Below are 15,307 nucleotides of genomic sequence, written 5' to 3'. Positions count from 1 at the left end.
CCTACAGATGGATGAGGGAGGAGGCCCTGGGAGCAGGCGGACCTGAGCTCTGAGGGACCCCCAGCTGCAGACCTGTCAGCTCCCAGGGGTCTCCCATGCCCGGGCGGCCGTGTGGAGGGCCCAGGGAACACCCGGTAGGCGTTTCCTGAAGAAAGGACGAGCGAATGAACGGGCGCTGGTGGGGCCGGCTGGGGAGGCGGGAGGCCACGCTGAAGTCCGGTCTGTGGCGTGAGCCACCGCGGAGTCGTCGAGCACTGGACCTCTGACCTCTGAGCCCAGATGAGGCCCCGCGAGGGCTTGGGCCCCCCAGCCTCTCCCGTCCTGCAAGAGATTCGTCCCCACCTCCACCTCCTGGGAAAAGTGGGGGGGGGCGGTGCAGCAGGGGCTCCCTGGGCGGCTGGCAAGCACCCCCTCCTCGTCCTGCAGCTCCTCTGGGCGTGAGGACAGAGGAGGGGCTCAGGTGACAGCCCAGCCCAGGACGCGGAGGCAGAGGCCCTGGTGGCTGTAGCTGTTTGACACCTGGCGGTGTTAACAGGAGCCGTGGTGCTGATGGGAAGCGGCGAGGGCCAAGGCCCTTCCGACCCCTGGACTGGGGCGTCCACGAGGGCCAGGGAGGGCCAGATCCCTGGCGTCTCGGCAGGGCGAGCCCACGGCGGTGCCCACCGGCGCTGCTCGGGCTTCCTGCCGACCGCCGTCCGCCCGTCCAGCACCGCCGTCCACCATCTGTCGTCCGCCTGTCCAGCATCACGAGTGTGGTCGGTGTCAGGTGACACAACGCCGCCTTCCAGGAGCTGGGCCCACTGCACGGAGAGCGTGGGGGCGGGCGGCTGGGCACCCGGCTGACATGGGGACATGGGCCGTCTGGGAAGAGCACGGGTGGCCAGGACTGAGGACGGAGGGGCGAGGACACAGGGGCCGGCTCCCGGACCCCGGCGAGCGCAGGCGTGGGCTTTCCTACCATGCGTGACAGGGTCTGTGCAGGGGATGCTGTGTATAGCGGCTGAGCTCCAGGCTGCGTGTCAGGGGCTGGTCCCTCTGGGACTCCTGCCCTCCGAAGCAGTCAGTGAGGTGGCCGGGAGGAGGGGACAGACCGTGGGGACGCCGTTGTCACAGTCGTCATGTCTCCCCCACAGAAGACAGCCCCTCCTCCTAATCATTTGGGGAACCTTGCCACACGCTTTTCTGGAAGATGTGTCGAGCACTTGCAGGCTGACAGCTGCTGGCACTCGAGCGGGGGGGCGGGGGACAAGCGGGGTGGGGCCGCACCGGTGGACTCCATCGGGTGGGCGCTGGAGGTCCAGCAAAGGGACACGCAAGGGAAGCTCTTTTGGAGGAAACAGGCGACTAGACAGCTCATCTCCTAGAGGAAAAAACCCCGATACCCAGAATGTGCGTCGATGCCGCCCGGTTTCTAAATTATTCTTGGGAGGTTCGCTGCGGCATCATTGCGGGCTGACGTGCTGGTCAGTGTCCTCTGAGGTGGCACAGGGACTTCTCCGCACAAGGTTTGAAACTGACAGAGTACCCCACCCCTAGGCCATATACTTCCTGTCCATTCCCCTCCCCATGGCCGTCTCCCCACCACCACCACCTCCCGCCCCTAGGTCATGTGGAAGGAGGGTCCCCAGGACCAGCCCCGCCCTGGGGAAGGAGATTTGCTCTCAGGCAAAAGACAAACACACAAACAGCACACCCGACAGAAGGGCGAGCGGTTCCATCTGTTTGATTCGCAAAGAAAAGCAGCATTTTGTCAGTTCTCACTCTGGGAGGCTGGGCGTCTACGCCTCTTGTGAATTTACGAGTCTGCGCTTAAATTTCCTGGCGCGTGTGTGAGCACCGGGCACAGAGAGCTGAAGGCTCAAGCACCTGTCTGCGTATGGTCGGGGGGCAGGACGGCAAGTCCCGGGAGTCCACAAAGTGGCCATGCTTGACAGCCAGCCGGGCCGAGGGCGGGAATGTCCCAGTGACCCCTCACGAGGCCCAGGAGAGGGGCCCCAGAGCTACGGACCCCCCTCCCCGCCCTGGCGCCTTTTCCCCGCTCTGCCAGGCAGGAAGGAGCAGCTGTGTGTCAGCATCTCTGTCCTTTGCCCTGTGGGGCTCCCCCTGCTCAGGGAGGAGTGGGGACAGCGTTTGCACAGACAAGGTTTCTGCGGTCCCAGCCGCGTCCCCAGACGCCCCAAGTGCTCTCCGTGTGTGTGCACCCAGGAGTCCAGTTGCCTAGAACTATTCGCATAGAAAAACATCTCGTCTTCTGGAGACGTCCCCGAATGGAGCTGGAGCCGGTGCCTCTTCTCATTCCTGTCCCAGGTGATGCTCACAGGAAGCTGAGCCAGGTGACAAAGGGGCAGAGGGCAGGTGGCCGAGGCGGCCCCGTGGTGTGATGCTGGGTCCTGCAGAGGCGCCGCAGCAGCCGGGGGCCTGTGGATTCTGAGGCGCGGTCCCCACAGAGAGTCTGGGACTCCAGCGACTGATGCCGCGTGGGGGCCGGGGGTCGGGGGTCAGGTGGCACCCCGTGTCCACGCTCGCTCTCACCTTGAGTCTCGGCTGTGCCACAGGGTGGTTGTGGCCGGGCGTGCAGAGAGGGAGCGCCCAGGCCCACCATCTTCTGCTTCCCAGCCTGACGCGTGTTCGTGGTGGACGGACTCTGAGGCGGGACACGCGGGCCGGCGGCTCTCGCCCCGGAGCCCCCGCGGCTCGGGGAGGGGCCCCTCGCTGGCGCCCCGCTTGCTGCTCCTGGGGAACGAAGCCCAGACTGCAGCCCCTGGGAGGGAAGCGGGCAGCCTGGCCCAGGCTGGGCGAGGGGCAGCCCGGCCACTGCTGTGACGATGGGATGGTCACGGCAGGACGGTGAGGACTTCACTGTTTTGTGGGATTGAATCAAAATGTCTGAAGCACTGGAGGATTTGAAGGGACCCAGCCAGGAGAGACCCCAAAGCAGACGCCTCCCACACGCTCAGACGCGGAGGGGTGGGGCCGGCAGAACCAGCCAGCGCCCGCCCCAAGGGCTCAGACGGGCTCCCCTGGGACTGCTGGTTCCCCAGAAATTCCTCGTCTGGGCCCTGGGAGTGACCGGGGGGTGCCGGAACCAACGACCGCAGCCTGGGAGCGGTATTCTCCTGGCCAGTGAGTGCAAGGTGGGCGCTAAGCCACCCCTTTCTCCCGGAGCTCAGTGCAGGGCAGAGGCGACACGTGGTCACCCTCATCCCTGCTCTCGGGCATCCCTGAGGGCACTTGGAGGATGATGGGCTGGCGAGGGTGCATGTGGACCTCGCCTCGGGCCCAGACCTGGGAAAGCCCTTTGCCGGGAGGGCCGGGGGTGCAGACACAGGCCTCTCTGCTGGTATGAGCATGGGGAGCGGGCGTCGGCACGCGGAGGGCGGTGTTCGCCGCGGCAGGTCAGCGCCCGGCGCAACTCCGCAGTCTGGCTTTAAAAATACCATCGTGGGGGGAGAAGCAGCATTGCACCCTTCGAAAACGTGCTCCGTGTAAGTGAGCATGAAAGCCAGTGAGACTCCGCCCACGGACAGACCTGCCGAGGTGGCGTCCCCCCCATGCAAATGCGCCCACTGCCATGTCCCCGTCACCATCGCTGCAGGCACCGGTCATGCTGGACGTGCGGAGCCTGCATCGTTCTGCGCGCTTTAGCTCCCGGGCTCCTTGAATCCACACACACCCCCCTCTGCACACACGCACGCACTCACACGCGCACACACTCACGCACACACATACACGCACTTACATGCACACGAAGGCACTCACACACGCACACTCGCACTCACACACTCACACACGCACACACACACGCACACCCGCACGCACTCACACACGCACACCCGCACACACTCACACGCACACACGCACACACGCACACACGCACACATACACGCACGTATACATGCACTCACACACGCACACCCGCACGCACTCACACGCACACACGCACACACACATGCGCATGAAGGCACTCACGCACACTCGCACTCACACACACATGCACTCACACACACATGCAGCCACTCACACATGCACACATGCACTCACACGTGCACACACACATGCATGCACTCACGCATGCCACACACATGCACTTACGCAAGCACACACTTACACAGACTCATACACACATGCATGCACGCTGCACACATGCACTCACAGCATGCCACACACATGCACTTACGCAAGCACACACTCACACACACTCATACACGCATGCATGCACGCTGCACACATGCACTCACACATGCACGTATACATGCACACACACGCACACACGCACTCACACACGCACACCCGCATACACTCACACGCACACACACATGCACAGGTGCATGCACTCACACACATGCGCTCACACACGCACACCCGCATACACTCACACGCACACACACATGCACAGGTGCATGCACTCACACACATGCGCTCACACACGCACACCCGCATACACTCACACGCACACACACATGCACAGGTGCATGCACTCACACACATGCGCTCACACACGCACACCCGCATACACTCACACGCACACACACATGCACAGGTGCATGCACTCACACACATGCGCTCACACACGCACACCCGCATACACTCACACGCACACACACATGCACAGGTGCATGCACTCACACACATGCGCTCACACACGCACACCCGCATACACTCACACGCACACACACATGCACAGGTGCATGCACTCACACACATGCGCTCACACACGCACACCCGCATACACTCACACGCACACACACATGCACAGGTGCATGCACTCACACACATGCGCTCACACACGCACACCCGCATACACTCACACGCACACACACATGCACAGGTGCATGCACTCACACACATGCGCTCACACACGCACACATACACTCACACGCACACACACATGCACAGGTGCATGCACTCACACACATGCGCTCACACACGCACACCCGCATACACTCACACGCACACACACATGCACAGGTGCATGCACTCACACACATGCGCTCACACACGCACACCCGCATACACTCACACGCACACACACATGCACAGATGCATGCACTCACACATGCACTCACACACGCACGCATGGCCACAGACTATGCTAAATGTGCACCATGCAGCGTGGACGCCGTGGCTAAGAGAGAAGACGTGTGATCCCACTTATGTTTTAAAAACAGCCGAGGCCATTGGATGTCGCCAGGCGAATAATCAGGGGCCGCCATCCCTAACGGCCCCTGAGTCCCGGAGTCAGGCTCCTGCAATCTCTGTCAAATGCCACCTTGTTTAACAGGCTTGTCCCCTGGACGGGAGCCTGCTGCTCCTTGGTTAGGCTCACGACACGCTACACTGTGCTGTCTGCGGGGACAGCTAGCACTGACCCCAGAGGGGACATCTGTTGGTTTTGCTTGTCCAGATCCAAGGTGCGCCCCCCATGCCCAGGCTGCTGGGGGGTCTTGGCTCCTGAGAGCCACCCCACGTGGCCTGGGGAGGGCTGGCCTCGCCTCTCCTGCCCGTGGTCGTCTGCCGCTGTTCCCACGGCCGGAGGATGGGTCCAGGGCTACACGTGTCATCTGTGTTGGTCACTCGGAGTCCCTTGTGGGGAGGGCCGGCACCTCTGGCTGGTTGCTAAGCTGGCTCTGGGCAGAGCCGGGGATGGGCAGGGGACAGAGCCCGGGTGACAGGGCTCTGACCTCTGACCCCTGACCCTGCGGTGACTGACACTGGCCCCGCCCACACCGCCCTTCCTCAAACTCTGGTTTGACCTGCATTTCCACTGGCTGCACCCAAGTGCCTGGTCTCTCGTAGGGCCTGGTGCCACCTGGGTCCTCAGTCCCATATCCGTGAGGACGGGGCAAAGGCAGGGCAGCGTTGGGAACAAGCCCAGGTTTTGTTTCTCTGTAACCCGTTGGAGACTGACGATGGTGTCACACATGGATGGGTCCTCGTCGTCTCGGAAATTTCAGGCTCGATGGTGAAGACTCCTCTGTCGGGTGGAGACGGGGGAATGACTCGCCTCTTCCGGTGACAGCCGGCGATCGGCCTCACAGCAGCACGTCCACCCAAGCTGCTCGCAGAAAAGATTTTGAGGAAACAATTCTAGGGTCTTGGTGCTGCTTCTTTAGAAACACCGTGGGACCTGCACCTGGCGGGGTCCACAGGCCCCGCCACCTCCCGCCCCGTCACCCAGACTGGGAGGTGCGGGGCGCCGGCGGGTCCCCCGAGAACCTCCCTTGAAACAAGAGTCGTGGGAAACCGGCGACACCCACAGTTGACTGTTCTTACGTGGCCGATGGATGGATGAGGGGTTTTTGCTTTTTCAAAAAGTAGCAAAACCATAATTTGGAGGGAGATGCGGAGTGGGCGAGACGGGGTCGCCTGTGAGTCCGGGATCGTGGGAGCGGGCGGTGGGCGCTGTTCTCTCTCCGTTTGTGGGTGTCGGCGTTTGCTGCAGCCGGGGTGACAGAATGAATCTGGGTGAAAATAAAAACGTGTTTACCGAAGCACGTTCTCCGCCTGTGAAGTCACCGAGCCGGACCCCGCGGGGCACGTCCGTCGTGGAGAGATGAACGTGGGCGCGGGTCCCGGGCGCCCCTCATGCAGCGACATGGAAGCCGACCGCGGACGGCGGGGACCAGGAGCACGCGGGGCCCGGGAGGCCGGGGATGGGAGGGGTCGCTTCCCCGCTCCCTTGGTGGGGTGCTTGCTGCTCCCACACAGCCTCGCATGCTCAGAGGAGGGCACGAGAGTCGGGGGGCTGGGCCGATTCCTGGCTCTTGCCAGGTGGACTGAGTGCGAGCACGTGACAGCCTCTCGCGAGCTCCGAGTCCTCCGTGTCCTCCGTGGAAAATGAGGCAGGACACTGACCTGCTTCCCGGGGCCGCGGTGGGAACCGATAGGACACTGGAGTGACCAGGGAGCTGAGCTGCTGCTGTTTGTCGTCTGGGGGGCTCCCCGAGCCGGACGTGGGACAGGAAGTCACGTGTAGGCTGCGCATGGGGAGGAGACCGCAGCAGCGCTGTGGGCACGTAGGTGAGGCCAGCAGGGAGGTGGCCGCCGGGCTGGGCGCTGGCCACAGTGTAGGCGGGTCCTGGGACGTGTGGCCCCCACCTCGGCGTGTCCCTCTGAGGGCAGCTCCTGTCAGGGGTGGGTGGAGGGCTGCTCCCTGGGCCAACTCACCTGCCACACAGGGGCATGGGGGATGGCAGTGGGTGGGGGCGGGGTCTCTGCCCCGTGGCCACGTTGCTGCCCCTGCAGGACCCTCGCCCTGAGGGCTTCCCACAGCTCCACCCCTGCCCCAGGCACGGGGTGAGGGGCCGGGGGTGAGGAGCCTCCCCCAGTGCCCAGGGGCGCCTACCTCCTCCCCCCACTGGATGCCGTCACCCTATCAGTGAGGGCCGGGTGGATGGACACAGGCCTCAGGTGGAGAGGTCAAGATTCCCTCTGCTTGGGACACAGCTGGGTCCCGGTGTGTCAGCTTCCTCTTCATCGGCCTCCGAGACTTTCCAAGGCCTTCTGGAAGGTCCTGGGGTCCAAGACCACTAGGAAGTCCTTGCAGAGGCCCCAGCCACACGGGAGGGCAGAGTGGGGTGGAGACACAGACAGACGTGAACACGTGCGAACACACACAGACGCACGCACAGGCGCACACATAGACACGCAGATATATACACGGACACACACACAGACACACACAGACACACAGACACACGTGCATACACACAGACACACACAGACACCGCACAGACGCACACATAGACACGCAGATATATACACAGACACACACACAGACACACACAGACACACGCACAGACGCACACATAGACACGCAGATATATACACAGACACACACACAGACACACACAGACACACGCACAGACGCACACATAGACACGCAGATATATACACAGACACACACACAGACACACACAGACACACGTGCACACACACAGGCACACACACACACGTGCACACACACAGGCACACACACAGACACACAGATATATACACGGACACACACACAGACGCACACAGACACACACAGACGCACGCACAGACGCACACATAGACGCACAGATATATACACGGACACACACACAGACACACACACACACACGTGCACACACACAGGCACACACACATCCTGCAGGTCCCGACGGACACAGGCTGGTCGTTCAGCACTGTGCCTCGGTTTCCTTATGTGTCAGCGAGGACGGTGGTTATTTTAATTATTTCGTAAACGCGTCCGCCACACCCCGGTCCTCGTCTGGTCTGTACACCCCCGAAGTCGACACTGCGGTCTCCGCCCCATTTCGGAGGTGGGGAAACCGAGGCACGGGACGCGTAAGTGGGACGCCCAGGACCACGCACACCTGAGCCCGCGGGTCTGCGTGCCCAGCCCTGCCTCGTGCGGGTGGGCGCACGCCACACGCCGACTTATCACACTGGAGTCGTGATGTACCCCATGCCGTACTGGCCTCTGCTTCTCCATCCGCATCCTCACCGCGTCCCCACCGCCCCGGCAGCCTCCCCAGCTGGCTTCAGTCCTGACCCAGAGTCAGGAGCTGCCTGCTGGGAGCTCCTGCGAGAGCCACGGGAGTTTGGGCCTCGACCCCGCTGTGCACGGCCAGCAGCCGTCCCTCAGCGGCAGTAGGACTAAACGATCGAGTTATGAATTAAACGCAGCGGAATGTAATTACCGCGGGAGGCAGCTGAGAACACAACGCATTATGCGTAGGACGCCCGTTAACGGTGATCTCACGCGCCTGTCTGATGTGCTGCCGATGAAAATGAGCCTGAGTGCAAATGAGCCCTCGAGCGGCGGCTGCCACGGCTCGTCTTTGTGCCCCCAGGAGCCAGCAGGGGAGCGAGCGCCTTCGCCTCAGAGCAGACAGGGGCCACCTCGGGATCTTGGGGTGACCAGGTGAGGCGTCCTCGGAGCTCTGCACAGAAACATCGACTCACCCTGTCCTGACCCCGGAAGCACAGCTGTCGGGGTCAGTGAGCCGCCAGCCCGAAGGCCACCGGTGTGCGATTCCATCCGCAGGCCTTGCAAATCCAGAGCCTGGGGGTGGTGTGGCCTCAGGGTGGGGAGGTGTGTGTGTCCTTTTGCCTCGATGGAGCTTTCTGGCAACGAGGATGGACGGTGGCTGCAGAACTCTGGGACGCCCCTCCCCCACCCCGCCAGACCATCTGGCTCCTGAGGGCAAGTCGCCAGCTTGTGATTTACATTTCAATAACACCCTTTAACAACAAAGCGAAGTGTGAGCTCCAAACAAGTGCCCCGCCCGTTCAAGGGCAGAGACGGGAATGCAGGGACCCAGAGCTGGGCTTCCGCCAGGCACTGCTGCCACCCCATGGAGCGACCGGGGTCCTCCGTCGGGGGGAGGGTGTAGGGGAGCTAACGGTGTCCCGGGCACTGTCTGTGGGTCAGTCCCTCGACCGCCACGCTCTCTGTCCTAGGCCCCGTGACCCTCCCCCGGAGCCTGGGCTCCCTGTCACTCAGCAGGCTTCTGGCTCTCGGCTCAGCCAGCAGCCTGCCCAGCTCATGGCTAACGGAGGTGGCCGGGTCAGGATTTGTGGACAGCTCGCAGTCGCAGTGCAGAGGAGACACCCCGCTCCACCTTGCATTCTTGGGGAGCAAACGCCAGCTGGGTATGGGGACTTGGAGTCATGCGGGGGGTCGGTGTAGGACGCTGGTTCCCAGGGATCCTGACTCCCAGGACGTGTCTGTGCTGCCCCCCGGTGTCCCGTGGCTGCAACTGCGGGCCCCCGGGCCCCTGGCAGCTCCAGGGAGGTCAGAGCCAGGATGCGGGGCTCCCGGCTCACACGGGAGGTGGCGCCTGAACGTCCAGGTCCAGGGCAGCGTCAGAAAACAACCGGTGGGTTCTCCCAGCATTGGAGCAGGCAGGGCACGTCCCGGGATCCCGAAGGCCACTGTCCCCGACCTTCGCAGACGGTCTCCAGCGGACAAGGGGGCAGAGGTGCAACGAGACAGGGGGCCATTTGCTCAGGCGCCAGCGCTGGCCACACAAACCCAGGGGGCGAACGAGGCCCCTGCCTCTGGACAGGTCAGGACTGGCCGGCGCCCTGCGGCCCCTCCAGCTGGCGGTGCCACCAGCCGGGCCTTCCATTCTACTTTGATCATCATTCCTTCCAAGAGTGTCTGCTGAGCACTGTGACCGCCACGGCCTGCTTCTCCAGGAGACCAAGCCACCAGCCCCCCGCCGCTGGGAGCCACAGGCCGGACACACGGAGGAGAGCTGGGCCTCGCTCAGGCCCGAGTGGGACCTGGGGCCTGGGGGGCACGGACGCCCCCAAAGACTGACTCTGAGGGGGCCTGGCGCCTCACTTGAGGGCTCCGGAAGTGTCCTCGCTGGAGCGAGATGGCGGAGTAGGAGCCGGGAAGGGGTGGCTGGTCCCCTGGGCAGGTCCGGAGGCGGCCGAGCCCAGGTGTGTGCCCAGGGCTGGGGGGAGGAGCTGTTTCAGAGGAGTCGTGGGTGAAGCTGAGGGAGATGCGGTGCGGCCGAGGTGCAGGTGTCACAGTCAGCAGTGCCGTGACGATGTGCGAATGCGGGCTGAGGAGGCAGAGGGGTGGGGGGGCGGTGCTCCTGGAAACCCCCAGGGCCCAGGCGCCCCCCCCGTGGGGCTGGGTGAAGTCGCCGGGGCACAAGGTGCCGAAGGGGGCCCCGACCTTAGGGTCTCACGCCTGCCCAGGTGGGGGCGAGGTGGCAAGGGGCCTCCTGGGGGAGCAGAAACCCACAGGTCGCACCCGTGCCTCCATCTGGGACGGCGCCGACAGCAGGCGTGAGCACGACACGGACGCGGCGGGCGCCTCACATGGGCCGCCGCCCGGCCCGGCCACCGCCTGGCCAGAGTCGGGTGTGTGGGGAGCGGCCAGGCTGGAGCGCCTTCGGTCCCGTTTCTTGAGACACATGTGCACGCATACATGCACACACACGTGCACACGTGGCCACCCACATACATACACACACGTGCACGCGTCCACCCACACACACGCACACACACGCGCACGTGTCCACCCACATACATGCACACACACGTGCACACATGGCCACCCACCCACACACACACGTGCACGCGTCCACCCACACACATGCACACACACGCGCACGTGTCCACCCACACACATGCACACACGCACATGTGTCCACCCACATACATGCACACACGCACACATGTCCACCCACATACATGCACACACGCGCACGTGTCCACCCACACACATGCACACACGCGCACGTGTCCACACACATATGCGCACACATGCGCACGTGTCCACCCACATACATGCACACATGCGCACGTGTCCACCCACACACATGCACACACAACCCATCCCCACACACATATGCATATGCACACGCACATCCATGCAATACACATGCACACACACGTGCGCGCACAGCACATGCACACGTATGTGCCCACCCACATACATGCACACTCTGCTCTGCCAGCTGCTGTGTCCGGCCGCCCATCCCAAGTCCCACGGCTCCCAGACGGAGTCCAGACCATTCGTGACAGTGAGGGGAAGAGGGCCCAGGTAGTGTCTGGACCCTGGAGGGAGGGGCGCCCACCTGGAGGCCCTGGACCAAGTGACGGCTCATGCGGGCGGCCCGCCGCAGACTCACGAGAACTCACACAAAGGATGTGCGAAACGACCAGGCTTCGCAAGCCCATAGAAACAGATCACAGCGGACGGGGCGTGTGCTTTCAATATTAAAATATATTAACGTGCGCACGATTTCACTGAGGACGCCCGGAACAAACACCCCGGGAAGGTCGAGGCCCTCCAGGCGACGTCCACAGGTGCCTGCTGACTGCGCTCTCTGCCCACCACGTGATCAGGTAAAAAACACGCTAAAAATCAGTGTTTATCCAAAATATGGGTCTATAAATACACGCCCATGCAAGCCGCGCCTGTCCCGGGACGGGGGGTGACAGCAGGTGCTGAACATCACGTCGAGGAGAAGGCTCCGTGAGCACGTGCCGCGGGCGGGGGCCTCGCTCGGCTTGGCTGCCAGCGCCCCGCTCTACGCCACCGGGGGCCCGCCCGGGGCTTTCGTGGGCATTGTGTGTGGGCACCGTGGGGCGCCCCCCTCCTGAGCCAGAGGGACGGCCGCCCGCCCCCTCCTATGTGCATTTCTGAGGCGTCTTGCGTTCTGTCTCTTTGCCGCCTTCGAGGCTCGGGCACCGGGTGACCCCTGGTTCGGTTTCCCCAGAATCCAGTGGGAGATTTTCAAAGGGACCTCAGAGCTAGGCGAGCAATGGCGAGGGGCAGGCCCTTCCAGGGAGCAGCTGGATGGTGTTTTGGGGGTGCCGAGTGCTGGCTCGGGCTCGGAGCAGGCAGGTGAGCCGTCAGATGTCGCTTTGGAGCTTGAGGGCTGAGTGGGCAGCCTGGAGGTCCGCGGGAGTGTCGGAGGCCGAGGACTGGCTGGGCAGAGAGGGTTCCAGGCCGTGGGAGGGGCCCGAGGGGGCCTTGTACAGGAGGCAAGCGGCAGCGAAGAACAGGCAGCCCAGCACCTGGGGGGAAGGAGCCGCTGGCTGTGGCCACTGGGCTGCCCCCGCCCCCGGAGCTGCCTGCCCGGGGCCCCAGCACGCGTGGCCCTGAGCCCCACGCTCGGCTTGGGGTCCTTGGAGGCCCTGAGGCCCCTGCCCTGGCGAGAAGACCACCTTCCCTGCACCGCCGGCCCGGGTGTGGACGCCGACCCTGTTCACGAGCGTGTGGAAACGCCGTTCGACGTGAAGCAAAGGCACCAGACGGGGGGCTGGTCGAGGGCCGGACAGCGCCCCTGAAAGCCACGTTCACGCCCCGACCCCTGGAGCCTGGCCCCTCCCCCAGCCTCTGCTTGGAAACGGGGGCCCTGTCGATGCGGTTAAGTTAAGGATCTCGGGATATGAGCATCCTGGAGCGGGTGGGCCCCGGTCCAGTGCCTGTGTCCTTGGAGAAAAGGAGGCATGTGCCACATGGCCACGACAGAGGAGAGGCCCGGGAACGGGGAGGCGGAGCTGGGGTGAGGCTGCCAGCACCCCCGGAAGCCAGGGGAGGGGCCTGGGACGGGTCCCGCCTCTGAGCCCTGGAAGGGGACACCGCGTCTGGGGCTTCCGCCTCCCGAAGTGCGCGAAGTCCCAGCGTTTTAGCCACCCGGTTCGTGGCCTCTGTGACGGTGGCCCCAGGAGCCTGCCTCGGAATGCTCCGACCTTACAGGTCACGGCGGGCATGGCATGCGGCCTTGCAAAGGGTAATGTGAGCATGCGGCCCCTGGGGACACGTGTCTGCCTCTGAGCCGTAAACGCGGTGTGGGCCGGCGTCACGGGCTGAGGGGCCTGAGGCCACACGGGGGCCTGGGGCTGTTTCCACTTTGTGGCAGAGCAATTTAGGGGCTCAGCCATCTGCTCCCCCTGCTGGAGTTAGCACCTGCATTGCAGGCCAGCCCTAAGCACTGCGGCCTCAGTGGCTGTGCTGAGATCGAAGGGTCATCACAGGTGTCCGGCACGAGCCTGTGCTCTGGGTGGGGGCCACACAACGGGACAGAGAAGGCGGGGCCAGCCCCCCGGGGGGGTCTGCTGTGAGCTGAGCCTCCATCCAGAGCTGCACAAATCCCTCTCTCACTGGGCTATTTTTGCCTAATCCACAGGGAGATAAATCGGGGTCAGCCAGGGCACTTGTCCTCGAGTCCCTTCCGGAAAGGGCTCCTACCGGCGGGCTGTCCTGAGCTCGCCCTTGGCCCAAGGAAGGGAGGAGACCCTCTTACAGACTGGCCTCGGGCTTTCATTTTGCTCCGAAGGCTTCTGCCTTCTCCTCCAGCAGGGGTGGGGGGTGGATTCGGAACATAAATTCTGGGCTTTGCCCAGGGGCGTCTGCCGACAGTCACTGCAGGACGCTTCTCTACGCAGCTGGAAACAGAGGGTCGGGCTGGGAAGCAGACGGTGCCCAGATCACCTTAGGGAGTCACGTGGCTCACGGGCCGTCACGCCGACCGCGGCCGGGCTGTGCCCGGGGCAGCTAGGGCTGCGCTCAGCAGCGGGGAGCTGGCCTTATTCCTCCAAGCCTCAGCTGCCCGGGGCACAGGGCAAACCGCTGGGCGGTGGTGGCGAAGGCCTGGGAAGGCGGGGGAGGGGCTGTGAGCTGAGGGTGTCCCTGCGACTGTCATCCCACTGTCCCCTCTACTGCCACCATGTCACCACGGTCCCAACAACAGCGGTAAACGTGCACGGGCACCACTCTGCGAACCGGCTGCAGCAGCCATGCCCTCAGCCGCAGGCCCCGGGGGCTGGCTGCTGGACCCCCAGCCAGGGGAGAAGAGTCCAGCCCCCCACCCCGCCCCAGCTCACCTTGTACACCAGCCCGGCGACGAGCAGGTACCGGCTCATGGCCGCGTTCTGGTACACAAAGCAGAAGCCGTGCTGGCCGCACACGTCCTGCCAGAGCAGGCAGGCCTTGTCGATCACCCAGCCGAAGGCGATGGGGCCTGGAATGCCACCTGCAGAGAGAGGCCGCTCAGAGCCCAGCGTGCCGGCGGCAGAGACCTGGGGGGCCCCAGCTCTCGGAAGGGGGATGCTGGCCACTGGTGCTCTCAGGGGTGCAACGGGTCTTAAACGTCCCTTCTCTGGGGCCTCGGCACCGTGTCGAGTGATTCCCCAGGACCCCCGCCCCCCGTGGAGCCTTCGGAAAGGGCCGAGAAACGGCTCCAGGTCCCTCTAGCAGACTGTCGGGGAATGAACGGTGTCCCTCCCCAGGCGGCCCGGCCTCCTGCCACGATGCCTGACCAGCCTCGTGAGCCAGGCGCCCTGCGCAGCGGGCACACGGCACGACATGCTCACACCGCACAGTACCTAGGGTTCTAACCACGATCCACTGGATTCCCAGCGCGAAGGACCGCTGCTGCTCGCGGACACACCTGCAGCGGGAACACGCTCGGTCAGCGCCCGGCCGGGTCGCCAAGGCACAGCCCCACGCCAGCGGCCGAGCCCCGGCCACGCCCCCGGCCACGTGGCCGCCTCCCCGGTGGGAAGCGCCTCACAGGGGCACAGGTCTTTCCTGCAGAGCTCCACTTGGCTGCAAGGGAAGGTTCTGGACCGGAGTGAGACCCGCCTGGAGCTTACCGTAAGGTGGCCGTGAGCGCGGGGACGCTGCTGAGGAAGGTAAAGATAATTACAACGAATGTGAAAGCCTGGAGCAGGGGCTTCCTCTGGCAAGCGGAAGCGCATTTCCCTGCAGTGGCATGGCCGAAACCAGAGGAAAGATTCTGAGGGACACAGCTACAGTCTCGGTACACCTGAGAACCGCAACAAC

At 64.0% G+C, this 15,307-nt stretch overlaps 1 protein-coding gene across 1 annotated transcript in view; it reads right to left on the bottom strand.

Annotated features, from left to right (window-relative positions):
• Nucleotides 1–11,719: 11,719 nt before the first annotated feature.
• SLCO4A1 (solute carrier organic anion transporter family member 4A1) overlaps nt 11,720–15,307 on the bottom strand; it is a gene marked incomplete at its 5' end in the record, with an annotated part of 12,407 nt that continues 8,819 nt past the window's right edge. The window contains 4 exons of the mRNA XM_025039871.1: nt 11,720–12,534; nt 14,347–14,495; nt 14,848–14,912; nt 15,118–15,298. Of these exons, the coding sequence (XP_024895639.1) occupies nt 12,370–12,534; nt 14,347–14,495; nt 14,848–14,912; nt 15,118–15,298 (560 nt within the window). The remainder of the gene's footprint in view (nt 12,535–14,346; nt 14,496–14,847; nt 14,913–15,117; nt 15,299–15,307) is intronic.

Source organism: Pteropus alecto, unplaced genomic scaffold (genome assembly GCF_000325575.1).
Source record: "Pteropus alecto unplaced genomic scaffold, ASM32557v1 scaffold45, whole genome shotgun sequence".
Lineage (NCBI taxonomy): Eukaryota > Metazoa > Chordata > Mammalia > Chiroptera > Pteropodidae > Pteropus > Pteropus alecto.
Note: the sequence above shows the minus strand (reverse complement) of the source record. Positions and strands in the feature narration are given on the sequence as shown.